The sequence below is a fragment of the Lepidochelys olivacea genome (genome assembly GCF_965140295.1).
Source record: "Lepidochelys olivacea isolate rLepOli2 genome assembly, chromosome: 3".
In the NCBI taxonomy this organism is placed as follows: Eukaryota; Metazoa; Chordata; order Testudines; family Cheloniidae; genus Lepidochelys; species Lepidochelys olivacea.
Window position 1 is genome coordinate 65,139,645 of NC_140413.1, and position 14,648 is coordinate 65,154,292.

The following is a 14,648-nucleotide window of genomic DNA, read 5'->3' on the forward strand; positions in this document are numbered from 1 at the left end:
CGCGCGTAGCCAATCAGAGCGCGGCAGCCTGCGGGCGCTTGAGCGTTGCTTGCCCGAGCGTTCCGTCGGCCCAGCGCTATTCCCGCCTGGGGACCTTCTCTCGTCGCGGGGGGCGGAGCTCCGCCAGGAGGTGAGCCAGGATGGGGCGGGGCTAAGCGGGAAGGTGCTCGTGTCGCGGGGGCGGGGCTGTGGGACGGTGTTCGGCGGTGTTCTGGGGGTCGTAGGGCCCCAGTGAGGGGCGGGGTTTCAGAGTGTGGGCGAGTCCCAGACTGAAGCGGGCGGTGGATGGCCTTGCTCTCTGGAGAAGGGCAGCCGGGTGGGATGGAGCACGGGTTGGGGCTGAGGTCTTGGGCTGAGTGGCCAGTTTCCCCATTTTATTGTGAGCCGTGCAACATTTGGCCTTTTTTCCTAAAGCTCCAGCTCCTGGAGTCAGGGGGTGGGGGAGAATTTTGACTTTAGTTTTTTCAAAAGAAAAATAAACTTTCTGCTCCTCATGGTTTTGGGTAAAATGTAGAAAACATGACCCTGTGAAGAAAACCTTAGGGTGGGCAAACTTTTTGGCCCGAGGGCCACATCGGGGTTGCGCAACTGTATGGAGGACCCGGTAGGGAAGGTCGTAGCTCCCTGAACAGCCTGGCTCCTGCTCCCTATCTACCCCCTCCCACTTCCTGCCCCCCTCAGAACTCTGACCCATCCAACCCCCGCCCTCTGACAGGCCCCCCTGGGACTCCCACGCCCCCTCCCAGGACCCCTGTCCCTAACTGCCCCCCTGTTCCCCATCCCCTGACCACCATCACCTGAACCTCCACCCCTAACCGCCCCACCAGAACCTCTGCCCCATCCAACCGCCCCCTGCTCCCTGTCCCCTGTCTGCCCCTCGGGACTCCCTGCCCCTTTATCCACCCTTGCTCCCTGCCCCCGTACCAGACTGGAGCCAGCCATGCTGCTGCGCTGCCCGACAGGAGCGGCAGGCCAGAGTGCTGTCTGCGCGGCAGCATAGCTGCAGGGGAGGGGGGATCCTGGGGGAGAGGCCGGGGGCTAGCCTCCCCGGCCAGGAGCTCAGAGGCTGGGCAGGACGTTCCCGCAGGCCATAGTTTGCCCACCCCTGCCTTAATGCAATAGGCAAATGTAAAAACCTCAAAATACATTGTTTTCAAAATCTCATGATTTTTATACTAGTTTTCTGGACTTTTAGGTTCTCATGAGCAGAGAGCTCTGTGACATTCTTAAATTTAAAAAAAAATTATATTCTGGGAAATTTGTTATTTCATTTTCTCTATTCTGATAAATTTTCAGCATGGAGAGAGGTAACTAGTGGTGTTCCCCAAGGGTCAGTCCTAGGACCAATCCTATACAACTTATTCATAAATTATCTGGAGAAAGGGGTAAACAGTGAGGTGGCAAAGTTTGCAGATGATACTAAACTGCTCAAGATAGTTAAGACCAAAGCAGACTGTGAAGAACTTCAAAAAGATCTCACAAAACTAAGTGATTGGGTAACAAAATGGCAAATGAAATTTAATGTGGATAAATGTAAAGTAATGCACATTGGAAAAAATAACCCCAACTATACATACAATATGATGGGGGCTAATTTAGCTACAACTAATCAAGAGAAAGTTTTTGGAGTCATCATGGATAGTTCTCTGAAGACGTCCACACAATGTGAAGAGGCAGTCAAAAAAGCAAACAGGATGTTAGGAATCATTAAAAAGGGGATAGAGAATAAGATGGAGAATATCTTATTGCCCTTATATAAATCCATACTGCATACAGATGTGGTCCCCTCATCTCAAAAAAGATATACTGGCATTAGAAAAGGTTCAGAAAAGGGCAACTAAAATGATTAGGGATTTGAAACGGGTCCCATATGAGGGGAGATTAAAGAGGCTAGGACTTTTCAGCTTGGAAAAGAGGAAACTAAGGGGTTGATATGATGGAGGTATAGAAAATCATGAGTGGTGTGGAGAAAGTGAATAAGGAAAAGTTATTTACTTGTTCCCATAATATAAGAACTAGGGGCCACTAAATGAAAGTAATGGGTAGCAGGTTTAAAACAAATAAAAGGAAGTTCTTTTTCCACACAGTGCACAGTCAACCTGTGGAACTCCTTGCCTGAGGAGGTCATGAAGGTTAGGGCTATAACAGGGTTTAAAAGAGAACTGGATAAATTAATGGTGGTTAAGTCCATTAATGGCTATTAGCCGGGATGGGTAAGGAATGGTGTCCCTAGCCTGTGTTTGTCAAAGGGTGGAGATGGATGGCAGGAGAGGGATCACTAGATCATTACCTGTTAGGTTCACTCCCTCTGGGGCACCTGGCATTGGCCACTGTTGGGAGACAGGATACTGGGCTGGATGGACCTTTGGTCTGACCCAGTATGGCCATTCTTATGTTCTGTTCCCTCTCCTCCTTCTGGATGCATTGGGTCCTCCATCTGGAGGAGTGGGAGGTCCTGGGGGGAGATCAGGTCCTGCCCCCGGATGGGCGAGAGGTCCTGGAGGGTTGCGGGGTGGGAGGAGAGGGTGTGTGTTCTGTCCCCAGATAGTCAGGAGGCCCCGGGAATGGGTGGGTCAGATTCTGTCCTTTGGCTGGGGGGGGTTGAAGGTGGGTGGTGTCAGCCCTGGGCAGGCGGTTGCAGAGTACCTCAACCTGCAGTGGTGTCTCCTGTCCTGCAGGGCTGGTTCCACTTCCCCACTCTGGGCATTGCAATCTGGTATATGGGATCACAGTGCCTCTCGCTCAAATTTGGCCTAGCCGCCCCCATCATCGGGGAAGCTGGAACAAACCTAAATGGCGCTGTGTCTCTGTGTGGCAGGTCATAACACCCAGACCGAGAAGCTGGACCCAGCCCCTTGGATAGAAGCCACTGCTGCTGGATGAGTTTTTTATTTTATGTCATTTTAACAGATGTTTTTCATTTTATGGTGTGTCATTTTGCATTTATGAAAAACACAGCGTTCTACTCATGAATTTTGGACACTTTGGGTTGGCAATACTGTTGACAGCTCCTTCTACCAAGTGTCTCCTGCTGCATTTCTGTCCTCCAAGGTAGGCAGTAACTGACCAGTGTTGAAACTGACTTAGCTGACAAGATGGAGATGATCCAAGCCAGGGGTGGGCAAACTACAGCCTGCTGGCCACATCTGGCCCATCAGACCATTTAATCTGCCCCTCAGCTCCCCTCGGGGAGTGGGGTCGGGGGTTTGCCCCACTCCGCGCAGCTCCCAGGAAGCAACTGGCATGACCCGCCTCCGGCTCCTAGTATTCGGAGGCGTGGCTGGGGGGAGCTGCAGGGGTGATGCCTGCAGACGAGGCAGTGTGAAGAGCCACCTGGCTCCGCCTCGGAGCTGGAGGGGGGACATGCTTCCAGGAGCTGCTCGCGGTAAGCCCCCAGAGCCTGCACCCCTGAGCCTCTCCCCGCCCGTGCCCCAATCCCCTGCCACAGCCCTGATCCCCCTCCCACCCTCCAAACCCCTCGATCCCAGCTCAGAGTCCCCTCTTGTACCCCAAGCCTCTCATCCCCAGCCCAACTCCCGCATCCTGAACTCCTCACTTCTGGCCCCACCGGAGAGCCCGCACCCCCTCCCGCACTCCTACCCCCAATTTCATGAGCATTCATGGACCCCCCATACAATTTCCTTACCCCAATGTGGCCCTCAGGCCCAAAAGTTTGCCCACCCCGGTCCAAGCCCTCTGTTCCCCATTGCTGCACATATACAGCATTGAGAGGAAGGTGGATGATCCTCTTCGTCACATTTCAGACTTTGTAAAACTAGGCAAATATCTAGATGAGTTGATGTACCCTTGGAAGACCTCTGTGTACCCCAGGGGTAAGTGTACACCTGGTTGAGAATCACTGACCTAGTCTGAGCTCTTAAAGTAGCCAAAACGTTTCCAAATGTAACCATACCCAGTGAATCCTTCCCTGGGTGTTCAGCTAGAAGAGGTTGTGGGTCCAGAGCAGTGGACTGGGTGGCAGTGTGGGTCAGTGCTCTGCCTCCCTTTGAAGCTGACTTTGTGGAAACTTGTGCAAAAATCACTCTCTATGCGGGCTGCCTCCACATCTGGAAAATGGGTTATACATTTGCAGAGCTTTGCAGCACTGATTACAATTATGTAGTTTGCCCCATTAAGTTCAACAACTATGGTGCATGCCCTGTTTATATTTTTTCAAAGGGTTAAACTCATCATAATGCAAAACTCTGGGGGCAAATAAAGGGCTATTTCCATGCCAAGTTTTCCTTTGCAATGCTCCCCGTTCAGGACCGGCTCTAGGCACCAGCAAAGCAAGCATGTGCTTGGGGCGGCCCAATTCCAAGGGAGGCATTCTGGCCATCCATTTTTTTTTTGGCTCAGGCAGTTGCGCTCTAGGAGCTTGGGGGTGCAAAAAAACCTCGTGCCGGTCCTGCCCCTGTTGTAACCGTTGTTTTGCTTGCAGTGTTCACAAGGTTACATGTATTAATGGACACATTGTCTTTCCTTGCTCCACACACTCGACCAGCGAACAGGAGCCCTTCAGAGGGGGGACTGCAGGTTCTGTGCTGTAGGGTCTGCAGCCACAGGAAGAAGTCGGGCTAGGGCCACCCCCATGGCGCTCCGTGCCTCTGCTCCCAGCTGCCCCCGAGCTAAGCTGTTCCCTGGCCCACAGACTGCCCAGCCCTGGCCACCTCTCGCACGGGGCTGCGCGCGGCCAGAGGATGAGTGTGCGCCGTGCTCACGTAACCCACAGCCCCGCCCCCATCACGGTCTGGGGAGAGTCTCCCCCAGCGCCCCTGCCCCCGCGTTGAGTGAGGGGTTTGGCAGCGCGACCATTTCTTGCTGAGCCCGGCCCCCGGTGGGGACCGGGGCAGAGACCCCACCCGCCCCTTCCGCATCACTAGCAAAGGCTGAGGCACGTCCCCTGGCATCAGCAGAGCGGAAAAAACTGTGCTCAGCTGGCTTCGGTCACCGTCTCAGTCAGCCCCGCCAGCATGGACGGGGCAAGGGCACGCGGCTGTGAGAAGAGCGGCTCACGGGCGCCCGCCACCGGCCGTTGGTAACGAAGCAGCCGCGTGCAGCCAGCGGGCGCGGCCCGGAGAGGTAGGCTGACTGACCCGGGCGCGCTGGGCAGTCTCTGCTCACGTTCATTTGCCCGCGCGTGGCGAGGCCTGGCTCTCGAGCCGCACTGCGCTGGGTTCAGCTCCAGAGGGCAGAGCATCTGGAGTCGCCTGAGCGGCTCGGAGGGAAGGGCCGCAGCGCACATCCCGCGAGCGTCAGGCGGGCCCGCAGCCCTCTCCGTGACACGCGGCCCTGGGCAGGGTTGCGGCCAGACCCCGCCCCGGCCCCAGTTGTGCGGCTGAGCCCCACCCACACAGCTTGTTTTATCTACATTGACTCTGCAGTGTCTTTCCCAGAGACAGACCACGCTGTAGCATCCCCCGGCTCTGTACCGTGCTAAGGCTCGTGAAGCATTTTGGTAATACTGGCTAAGTCCACGCTGTTGTGTGCCCCTAAACATTGAGGCAGGTCTGGTCTGAGGCGATTTTACAAATCCATTGTGGAGTAATGGATAGTGTCAGAGAGATTACACTCCTGCTGCACGTGTTTAGAACTTTTTTTAGATTTACATCAGGAAAACTTTCACACGTGCTTAATTTTACACATGTAAGAAGTACCACTGAACTCAACGGGACTGCTCAAATGCACAAGTTAAGCATATGCATAAAGTTAAACACGTATAATTTTTTGCAGGATTATACCCTTAATTTTTTAGAAAAGGGGGTGGGTTTTTTTAGTGGGTTAAGTTCTGGAGCATCAGTTAAGCTCCAGAGCTAAGGACGAGTTGTGTTTTGCACAAAAGCAGGGATTCAGTTTGTGTGTGGAAAAGTTACAGAATCTCCTTCCCAAATTTACAACAGAATTTATTTTGGGTACACAATGAATATTCTGAGTATTTACAAGTAAATTCAATAACTAATTTGAGTTAAATTAGTTTAAAAATGGTACAGTAAGCTAGTGGCATCATAGAGGAAACATATGAGAGGGAAGACCCTCTTTAAAAACCCTTCTTTAAAAATCAGTTTAATCAGAGACCAAAACTTTTAATATGCCTTAATCATAATAAAACGGTTATTGCATAGTGTACCTAGGGGACAAAATTACAGTTCCTTTGGGCGTATTAACTGCATTTCCATATTATAACATATTTGAGTTTAACTGTAATCTTAATGCTGAACTTCTTGGGTTTGTAATGCTTGTTTTTGGGATAATTACTATTGTCCCAGTGCCTAAGTTAATGTCCTTGAGGCCACTCACTTAAGTCTCAGGCTTCCAGCTGTCAGCTTTCTGGAGGCAGAATCCTGTGATTCTCCCGACTGAGGCCTTTAGTTGCAAACCCCTATATTTCACTCTGATCACCTCAGTGGGTGTGAATTCAGTTCAGCAGCGTCAGTTCTGTTCTCTGAGCGGGAATGACAGGGTTAAACAGAGCAACCTTCATAGAGCAAAGTACTATTTATTCAGAACAAAAGCATATCAAAGAACAATAAACAGCTTATATGCATGCCTGGCTTATCAGGTGATTCCCCACCTTCCCAATGGAGACCCTGGTGGGTCTAAAATAGTTCAGCTCCTTCCTCATGCCTGTTAGTTTTCGGAAGGTATCTGAGGATATGTGTACATTGCAATTAAAGAGCCTCGGACACAGCTGTGGCTGGCCTGGGTCAGCTGATTCCAGTTCACAAGGCTCAGGCTGCTGGGCTATAAAATGCAGTGTAAATGTTCGGGCTTGTGCTGGAGCCAAGGCTCTGAAATCCTGAAAAGGGGGTGGGTCTCAGAGCCTGGTCTCCAGCCCGACCATCTATACTGCATTTTTAGCCCTGCAGCTGGATCCCTAGGAACTCAAGTCAATTGACCTGGGCTCTAAGACTTAGTGCTGCGGATTTTTTTTTTTTATTGCAGTGTAGCTGTACCTTGAGTCTGAGTTATTTTTGTACATTTTCAAATTCTGTGTCTGCTAAGCTATGTACCAGGTCAGACCAGTATGTTTGCTTTTCCCCAGGGGATGAAACTGCAAAAGACTAGTGACCCCCCATTGTTTCAGTATTACATATTTGCATTAATTAATGCCCATTATCTTTAGTTCCTGCAGGAAGCATTCTTTATCATACCCATTTAGCCAGGAATACAATTGCTAACAAGCCCATAAATACACACATACTATTATACTGACTTTATAATTGTTATATCTATATTCTATAGCACTTGTCACTCTCAGTGTAATAGGCTTTGAATATGCTATGATTCCAAAGCAGCTATCACAACAGCATTCCTGTAATGTTTTATCCTTTAACTACTCTGCACTTTCAACCTTAACTCCATTTTCATGTAGGTTTTTTCCTCTTGGAAATTAAACAGCTTTAGGGCTGACTTCATTTTTTTTTCATAATTATTCTTTTTTTGTTATAAGACAAAACCCCAAAAGATTATATTGACTGATAGAAGATTATTGCTACAGTTTCAGAAACATTATTGCTAATAACATCTCTTCCATTTCAGGTGTCTGGGTTTACAGCTGTAACATGGCTATCACGATGAAAGAATGTCTTGAACTTCAGCTGTTGGAAATGGAAATGCTCTTTTCAATGTTTCCTAATAAAGGAGAAATAAGCCTTCAGGACAAAAATGCTCTTACTTATGTGCAGATGTATTTGAAAAATATAAAAGAAGGACTGCCACCGCGGATTGAATATTCAATTTCTGTTGATATTGATGAACCAAAGGTGAGAACTTCCATTTACATTTTGTTTTTAACTATGCAGTTTTCTTAGTTTTGCACTGTAGTCATCAAAAAAAGATGTTCCATGCTGTGTTTTTACCAAATATTTGTGCATTTTTTATGGAGACTATAGAGTTCATGTTTTGTAGTGAATAATAAGTTTTGTTTGAAGGAGAAAAGGATTCAATTATCCTTTGGGCCCTCTGCTGCACTCTGCTGGTTGTCATGGAGTGCAGCAAACATGTACCTACAGTAGAACCTCAGCATTTCGAACACCTTGGGAAGTGAGCTGTAGCTCATGAAAGCTTATGCTCTAATAAATTGGTTAGTCTCTAAGGTGCCACAAGTACTCCTTTTCTTTTTGCGAATACAGACTAACACGGCTGTTACTCTGAAACTTGGGAAATGAAGGTTATTTGTAACTCTGAAACGTTCATAACTGAACAAAACATTATGGTTGTTCTTTCAAAAGTTTACACCTGAACCTTGACTTAATACAGCTTGAAACTTTACTATGCAGAAGAAAAATGCTGCTTTTCCTTTATTTTTTTAGTAGTTTACGTTTAACACAGTACTGTATTTGCCCTCCCCCCCCTTTACAAACACCAGTTCATAACTCTGGTGTTTCTAACTCTGAAGTTCTACTGTAAGTCCTCCCAGCTCTAATTTTCAATCTGCAACTTGCACCCCCTTTGGGCAGGCGGAAGGTGGTGGATACGGGGGGGGGGGAGGGGCAATGGCCTGATGGCCGCTTAAGCCCGCTGCATCATCAGTGGTGAGGGAAACAGGGCAAGGAGATCTTTGTAAAGTTTTTAAAAAAATTTCTCCCTTTATACATTTTTGTACGTAAGGAGATGATATGACCTTTGGTATGCAGGTTCTAGCTCATCCCTTTTACTGATGAACCTAATAATTGTAGGGATAGGCTAGGTTAAGGGCGTTCTATTAAATATATTTTGTTGTCGGCAGACTTGGATTTTTTAAAACACTGTGGGCCCAAGATGAGACTATATCATGCCACAGTTCTTAAGCATAATCAGTGGGAGTTCTGCTTAAAAACTGATGGTATATTTGGGCTTTGAAAGGTTCTGAGTACTCGCAACTCCCACAAATATAAATGGGAAATAGAAGTGCTTATCATTTTTCAGTATAAGGTCCAAAACATTTCATTGTTGTTTCAAATGATAAAAGAAAAATAACAAGAATATCTAGTTTGTGAGTCATAGATGTCTAGTCATATATACATTGGAGATCCAGATTATGTAGTGTTTGCAAAGTTAATGCCATATCACGCTCTGATTAGAAGAAAGTTTATGAATTATGTTAGAAGCAGGTGATTAACTGCAGGATAGCAGGAATCACCCACAGATTTAAGTTGTGAATGTTTGGGTCATTTAGCCCATACCCTCAGGAGAGCTCCTCTGTTTTGGTATTAAGGTAGAAATACTCTGATAACAAATGGGAATAATGGCTAATTTTTATAATAGGACATCCATATATTAAAAATATTCCAATGTTTGGATATTCTTGTTTCAGAATATTGTCCACCCTTGCTCTGTCAAGTTCTTAAGATAGAATTATTTACATTTGTTTACTTGTGTAGTATTCTGCACAATGGAAATATCCCTTGAACGAAGTATTCCAGTAATTGGTTGGCCTACAATTGCCTCATCTATATTACTCTGAATAGCAGTCACCACTCCTTCACCACACATGGCTTTTTTTGTTTATGAAGAACTGAGAAGTTTGTCACCTTTCATTTTCTTTTTGTGTGGTCAAATTGAGTGACAATAGCATCCACTACGGGATGCTTGTTGCACTATGTTACATAACCACTCTTCCCTCAGGTGTTTGTCTCCATATGCAAGTTGTAAAACTGAGAAAGTTCTTTTTCATTCTCACAAGTAGAGTGTGAGTGGATGAGAATGTGAGTGGGTGCAGAGAGAGAGAGAGAGAGCATCTGATGGTGCGGAAAGTTGTCAGACACCTGGGGCTTGCCATTCCTCTATTACAGGTGTTCGCAACCGGTGGCACGCGAGCCGATTTTTACTGGCACGCTGCTGCCAGCCGGGGTTCCAACCGCCGCCCCCGCTCAGCTTGCTGCCAGCCTGGGTCAACGGAACCCCAGGCCGGCAGTGGGCTGAGCAGGGCCGGTGGCCGGGACCCTGGCTGGCAGGAGCCGGTGGACAGAACCCCAGGCCGGCAGCGGGCTGAGCCGCTCAGCCACCGCCGGTCTGGGGTTCTGTCCGCTGGTGTAGTGTATTAAATTTTTCCCCATAGGAACGTGCTATTTGCGGAGCACCAAGGCTGGCAGCCCTAAGTAGTACGCTGTAAGTAGCACATTCCTACAGGGAGAAATTTAATACACTACACTGGGGTAGGGAAGGCTGTGCCTCCCCAAACAGCTGGCCCACTTCCTGCCCCTGACAGCCCCCTTCATAATCCCTGACCCATCCAACCCCCCTTCCTCCGCTCCTTGTCCCCTGATGACCCCCTTCGGGGATCCGCTGCCCCCATCAGAACCCTCCACCCATCCAAGCCCCCCTGCCTGCTCCCTCCTGGGACCCCACCCCCAATCCAATCCCCCGTCCCCTGACTGCCCCAACCCCTATCCACACCCCTGACTCCCTGAGTCCCCTGGGACTCCCACGCCTATCCAACCACCCCAGTTCCCCATCCCCTTACCATGCTGCTCAGATCATCAGGACTGGCAGCTGTAAGTAGCACATTCCTATGGGGAGCAATTTAATACGCTACACCTGGCCCTGCTCAGCCCGCTGACGGTCTGGAGTTCTCAAAATATGTTCTCTCACCCCTTATCAAAAATTACACTACAATTAGCTTAAAAAGTTGAAAACTTAAAAACTTAACTTTGTTTGCATATTACAGTAATTGTTAAAAAATGTCTAATGTTAATAAATACATCGGTTTGATGAAACAAAGTAGTTGTACTTATGTGCCTGTGCTTAATTTGTGTTTTCGATGATTTACCTTCTCAAAAAATCTCGCATGTCTCGCACCCCCAGAAAGGGCGACTTGCACCCCAGGTTAAGAACCACTGCACTAAACTGATAAGATCTGCATTTTAATTTAATTTTAAATGAAGCTTCTTAAACATTTTAATAACCTTGTTTACTTTACATACAACACTAGTTTCATTACATAATATAGACTTATAGAGAGAGCTCTTCTAAAATCGTTAAAATGTATTACTGACACACGAAACCTTAAATTAGGGGGAATAAATGAAGACTTGGCACTCCACTTCTGAAAGGTTGCCGACCCCTGCTCTGTTACAAAAACAGAGTAATAGTAGGATTCTTGCCCCTATGGCTCTTTCTGGAATTGCAGTTTACATTGAAGCAGCTGCCTGCTCTGCCTAGCTATGCTCAGCACAGCCACCTAAGAACATGTGCAGTCGTACTCCAGCTTCTCTTCAGGGATAACCATGTGCCTACTACAGACTTGCAACATTAGTCTATGAAGCAAGAAAGATCAACCACATGATGGGGATGTTGCAGGCATGGACACAGTGAGCTGGGACAAAGTAAAGAGAACAGCCAAAAAGAGATGAAGGGATCCAGGACCAAGAAGAAAATATGATCAAATAAAATTGCATATTTTGCTAAATAAAATTGCTAAAAAAATAGCATATCTTATTTCCTTGGCAGAGAAAGGCATATCTAAAGGAGGGTGAGTCTACTTTAAACCCTTTGTGGGGGAGAGGAGGAGACCTATGGGCTGCGTATGGAAACATACCAGCAGTCTCCCCACCCCTGAGGATTACTGCTGTAAGTAACTTTCTAAACTGTCATTAGCTGATAGATTTCAGAGTAACAGCCATGTTAGTCTGTATTCGCAAAAAGAAAAGGAGGACTTGTGGCACCTTAGAGACTAACCAATTTATTTGAGCATAAGCTTTCGTGAGTTACAGCTCACTTCATTGGATGCATTCAGTGGAAAATACAGTGAGGACATTTATATACGTAGAGAACATGAAACAATGGGTGTTAGCTGAGGCATTCCTGTGTGGAGTGCAGGATATGGTTCCTGAAATTCCTGTTACTGTAATATGCATTTCAGTACTTGTAGATCTGATTTCATGTTTCTCTTTTTCCTCCCCCCTTAATTTTAAGGTAAAAGTAGACTTGCATGTATCCTTGCCTCACAGCTACCCTCATTCAGCACCGCAACTATTTGCAAGATCAGAGGCACTAAACAGACAGAATCAACTGCAGCTCAATAAACATCTCACTTCTCACATCAGTTCTTTGGATTCAGGTGAACTGTGTGTATGTGCGGCTGTGCAGTGGGTACGAGACAACAGTGCATCTTATTTCCAAAACAGCGATGTCTCTTCTGAAACTTCTCCAAAAGAAAAGGCAGTAAAAATAATTTTTCATCGAATGTGGATCTATAGCCATCATATATATAGACAGGAACTGAAAAAGAAAATCTTTGATTGCGCGAAGCAATTAAATTTGACTGGTTTCTGCCTAACAGGGAAACCTGGTATCATCTGTGTGGAGGGGCTCAAAGAAAACGCTGAGGAGTTCTGGCATGTTATTAGATATCCTAACTGGAAACACATTTCCTGCAAACATGTTGAGAGTATGGAAACGGAAGGAAATGGGGAGAAGCTTCATCTCTTTCATACTTTTGAAGATTTACAGTTCCAGGCACATGGTGATTATGGACTGAGGAATGACTATCACATGGATCTTGGCCAATTCTTAGAATTCCTTAAACAGCATCAAAGTGAACATATTTTTCAATTATTATTTGGTGTTGAAGGCAAACAGTCAGACAATTAACAATCAATTGTATAGATAGTTTTAATTTTGCACATTACAAATGATTTTTTTAAGTTCATTCATGGATATACTATAATTAAAAGCTGAGTGAAATTGGTATACTGTGCTTATAGCTATTATAAGAATGGAAACTATGTAAAGTAAAATCATGGTGCAAGGATAAACCCTTTTGCTTTTGTTTTAAATACATCATAAGTAAGACCCTTTGTTTTCAGTTTAAACCAATTTTTACTGAAAAAATCATGGGTTTTCAAAAGTATCAGGTTTTTTTCTGATTTTTGACCTACTTTTGTATCATTCAAATGTATAAAAAATAACTTGTTGTATTAGGAAAATACATATATCTCATGCAATGTATTGTATTACAATAATACATTAGTCTGCGTGTATATGCAAAGCTGCCGGTTGAAGTAAGGCAATGTATTAGTGTGGAAGATATACACACAATAAACAAACAGGCATGCATGCAAGCTCTGAAGCGCCTGCGCATCTGAACGTACTGATGAATCTTACGCTCACCACGTGCACATTTCAAGCTGTTAGCAGATAACGATGGAAAGATTTTACACACTAAAATTGGAAGAAAACTAAAACATGTTTCAGAACACAAGGAAGTATTCAAAAGTTTAAAAAACCCCAAAACAGCAGAAAAGGGTGAAGTTGAGTGTATGCGCTGCAAATGGTGTGGCCCAATTATTAAATGTAAATAGTTATAGGCTAATAGTTCTAAGTCTACAACAGTAAACTGTTTATTCAAATTAAATATTTTATTTGGAGCTTAGAGATATATTGTAAACTCAGAAGTGGCATTGTGTTTTGAGTGCTGTTTTAGTTCTGCAGCAAACCACATTGAATTCCGTTCATCAAAGCATTAATTTACTATATGCTTTCCCCCCTGTCCTTCCATCCTCTGAAATAAATCCTGCTATTACCCCAAAAAAATTAATAATTTTTTTGCAATGATTTTCATCTGCTTTTGGTAGTTGTAGTAACAAACACAGAAATTCCTGGGAAAAATTAAGTAAAATAAAACCCCAAAACGAAGGGCCTTAATCATAAGCTTTTGAGGTTTAAATATTTACTTGTGTAAATGACTGTTAAATCTACATCTGATACCATACATGCATACCATGCATTTATCACCTCTTGGTCCATGAGGCAGCCTGCAAGGCAGTGGTTGCGAATTGCACAATCTCACACTATAGTACTCAGAATTATGTAGTCTGTCTGGCGCCTCACCCGCATGACACTTGGTAGTTTCTTCAGGTCTAGGCCTGTAGCAACTTTTTTGTATGGGCTTGGGTGGGGAAGAGGAGGGTTGAAGGGGCTGCACACTCCAATTATTTTGCATTAACAACAAAAATAGGCTACTCTGCTCCATGCTTTAGTCTGTGCAGCACCCTGGCCTGCTCTGTAAAGCCTGTATTAAAACCATTTTTAAAGTGCATAAGAAATGAGCCAACTAACATTTTATTTCTTACTAAAACAAAATTTTGAAAAAAATACCACCCATTTATTCCTTTATGGCCTAGCCTTTGCTCAAAAACCGTGTAATTTTATTGTGTTATCAATTTGTCTATCCTTTCCTTTCCATCTCCTGTCTTGTTATTCCCCAGTTATATTAGCTTTTAGCTGTTCTGGCCAAGGATTGTGAGATTCAAAAACCAGTCGGAGAACACTTCAGTCTCTTTGGTCACTCGATTACAGACCTAAAAGTGGCAATTCTTCAACCAAAAAACTTCAAAAACAGACTTCAACGAGAGACTGCTGAATGGGAATTAATCTGCAAACTAGATACAATTAATTTAGGCTTGAATAAAGACTGGGAGTGGATGTGTCATTACAAAGTAAAACTATTTCCCCTTGTTTATTTCTTCTCCTGTTCTTGTAAAGTGCTGGAAATGGCCCACCTTGATTATCACTACAAAAGGTTTCTCCTCCCCCCCTTCTCCCCCCCGCCCCCCGGCTCTCCTGCTGGTAAAAAGAAAAGGAGGACTTGTAGCACCTTAGAGACTAACAAATTTATTTGAGCATAAGCTTTCATGAGCTATAGCTCACTTCATGGGATGCATGCA

The 14,648-nt window shown here is 45.5% G+C and overlaps 1 protein-coding gene across 2 annotated transcripts; it reads left to right on the forward strand.

The window, feature by feature from the left end:
• The first annotated feature begins 1 nt into the window (after position 1).
• Positions 2–14,339, forward strand: RWDD2A (RWD domain containing 2A). 2 transcript variants are annotated; one of them, XM_084622945.1, is made up of 4 exons: positions 33–130; positions 2,959–3,051; positions 7,540–7,763; positions 11,896–14,339. In XM_084622945.1, the coding sequence occupies exons 3-4, from the start codon at positions 7,563–7,565 to the stop codon at positions 12,571–12,573; spliced, it is 879 nt and encodes a 292-aa protein (XP_084479071.1). In that variant the 5' UTR covers positions 33–130; positions 2,959–3,051; positions 7,540–7,562; the 3' UTR covers positions 12,574–14,339. The 2 variants fall into 2 exon arrangements, with proteins under 2 accessions (XP_084479070.1, XP_084479071.1); XM_084622944.1 differs by lacking the exon at positions 2,959–3,051 and having other exon boundaries at positions 2–130.
• Positions 14,340–14,648: the final 309 nt, after the last annotated feature.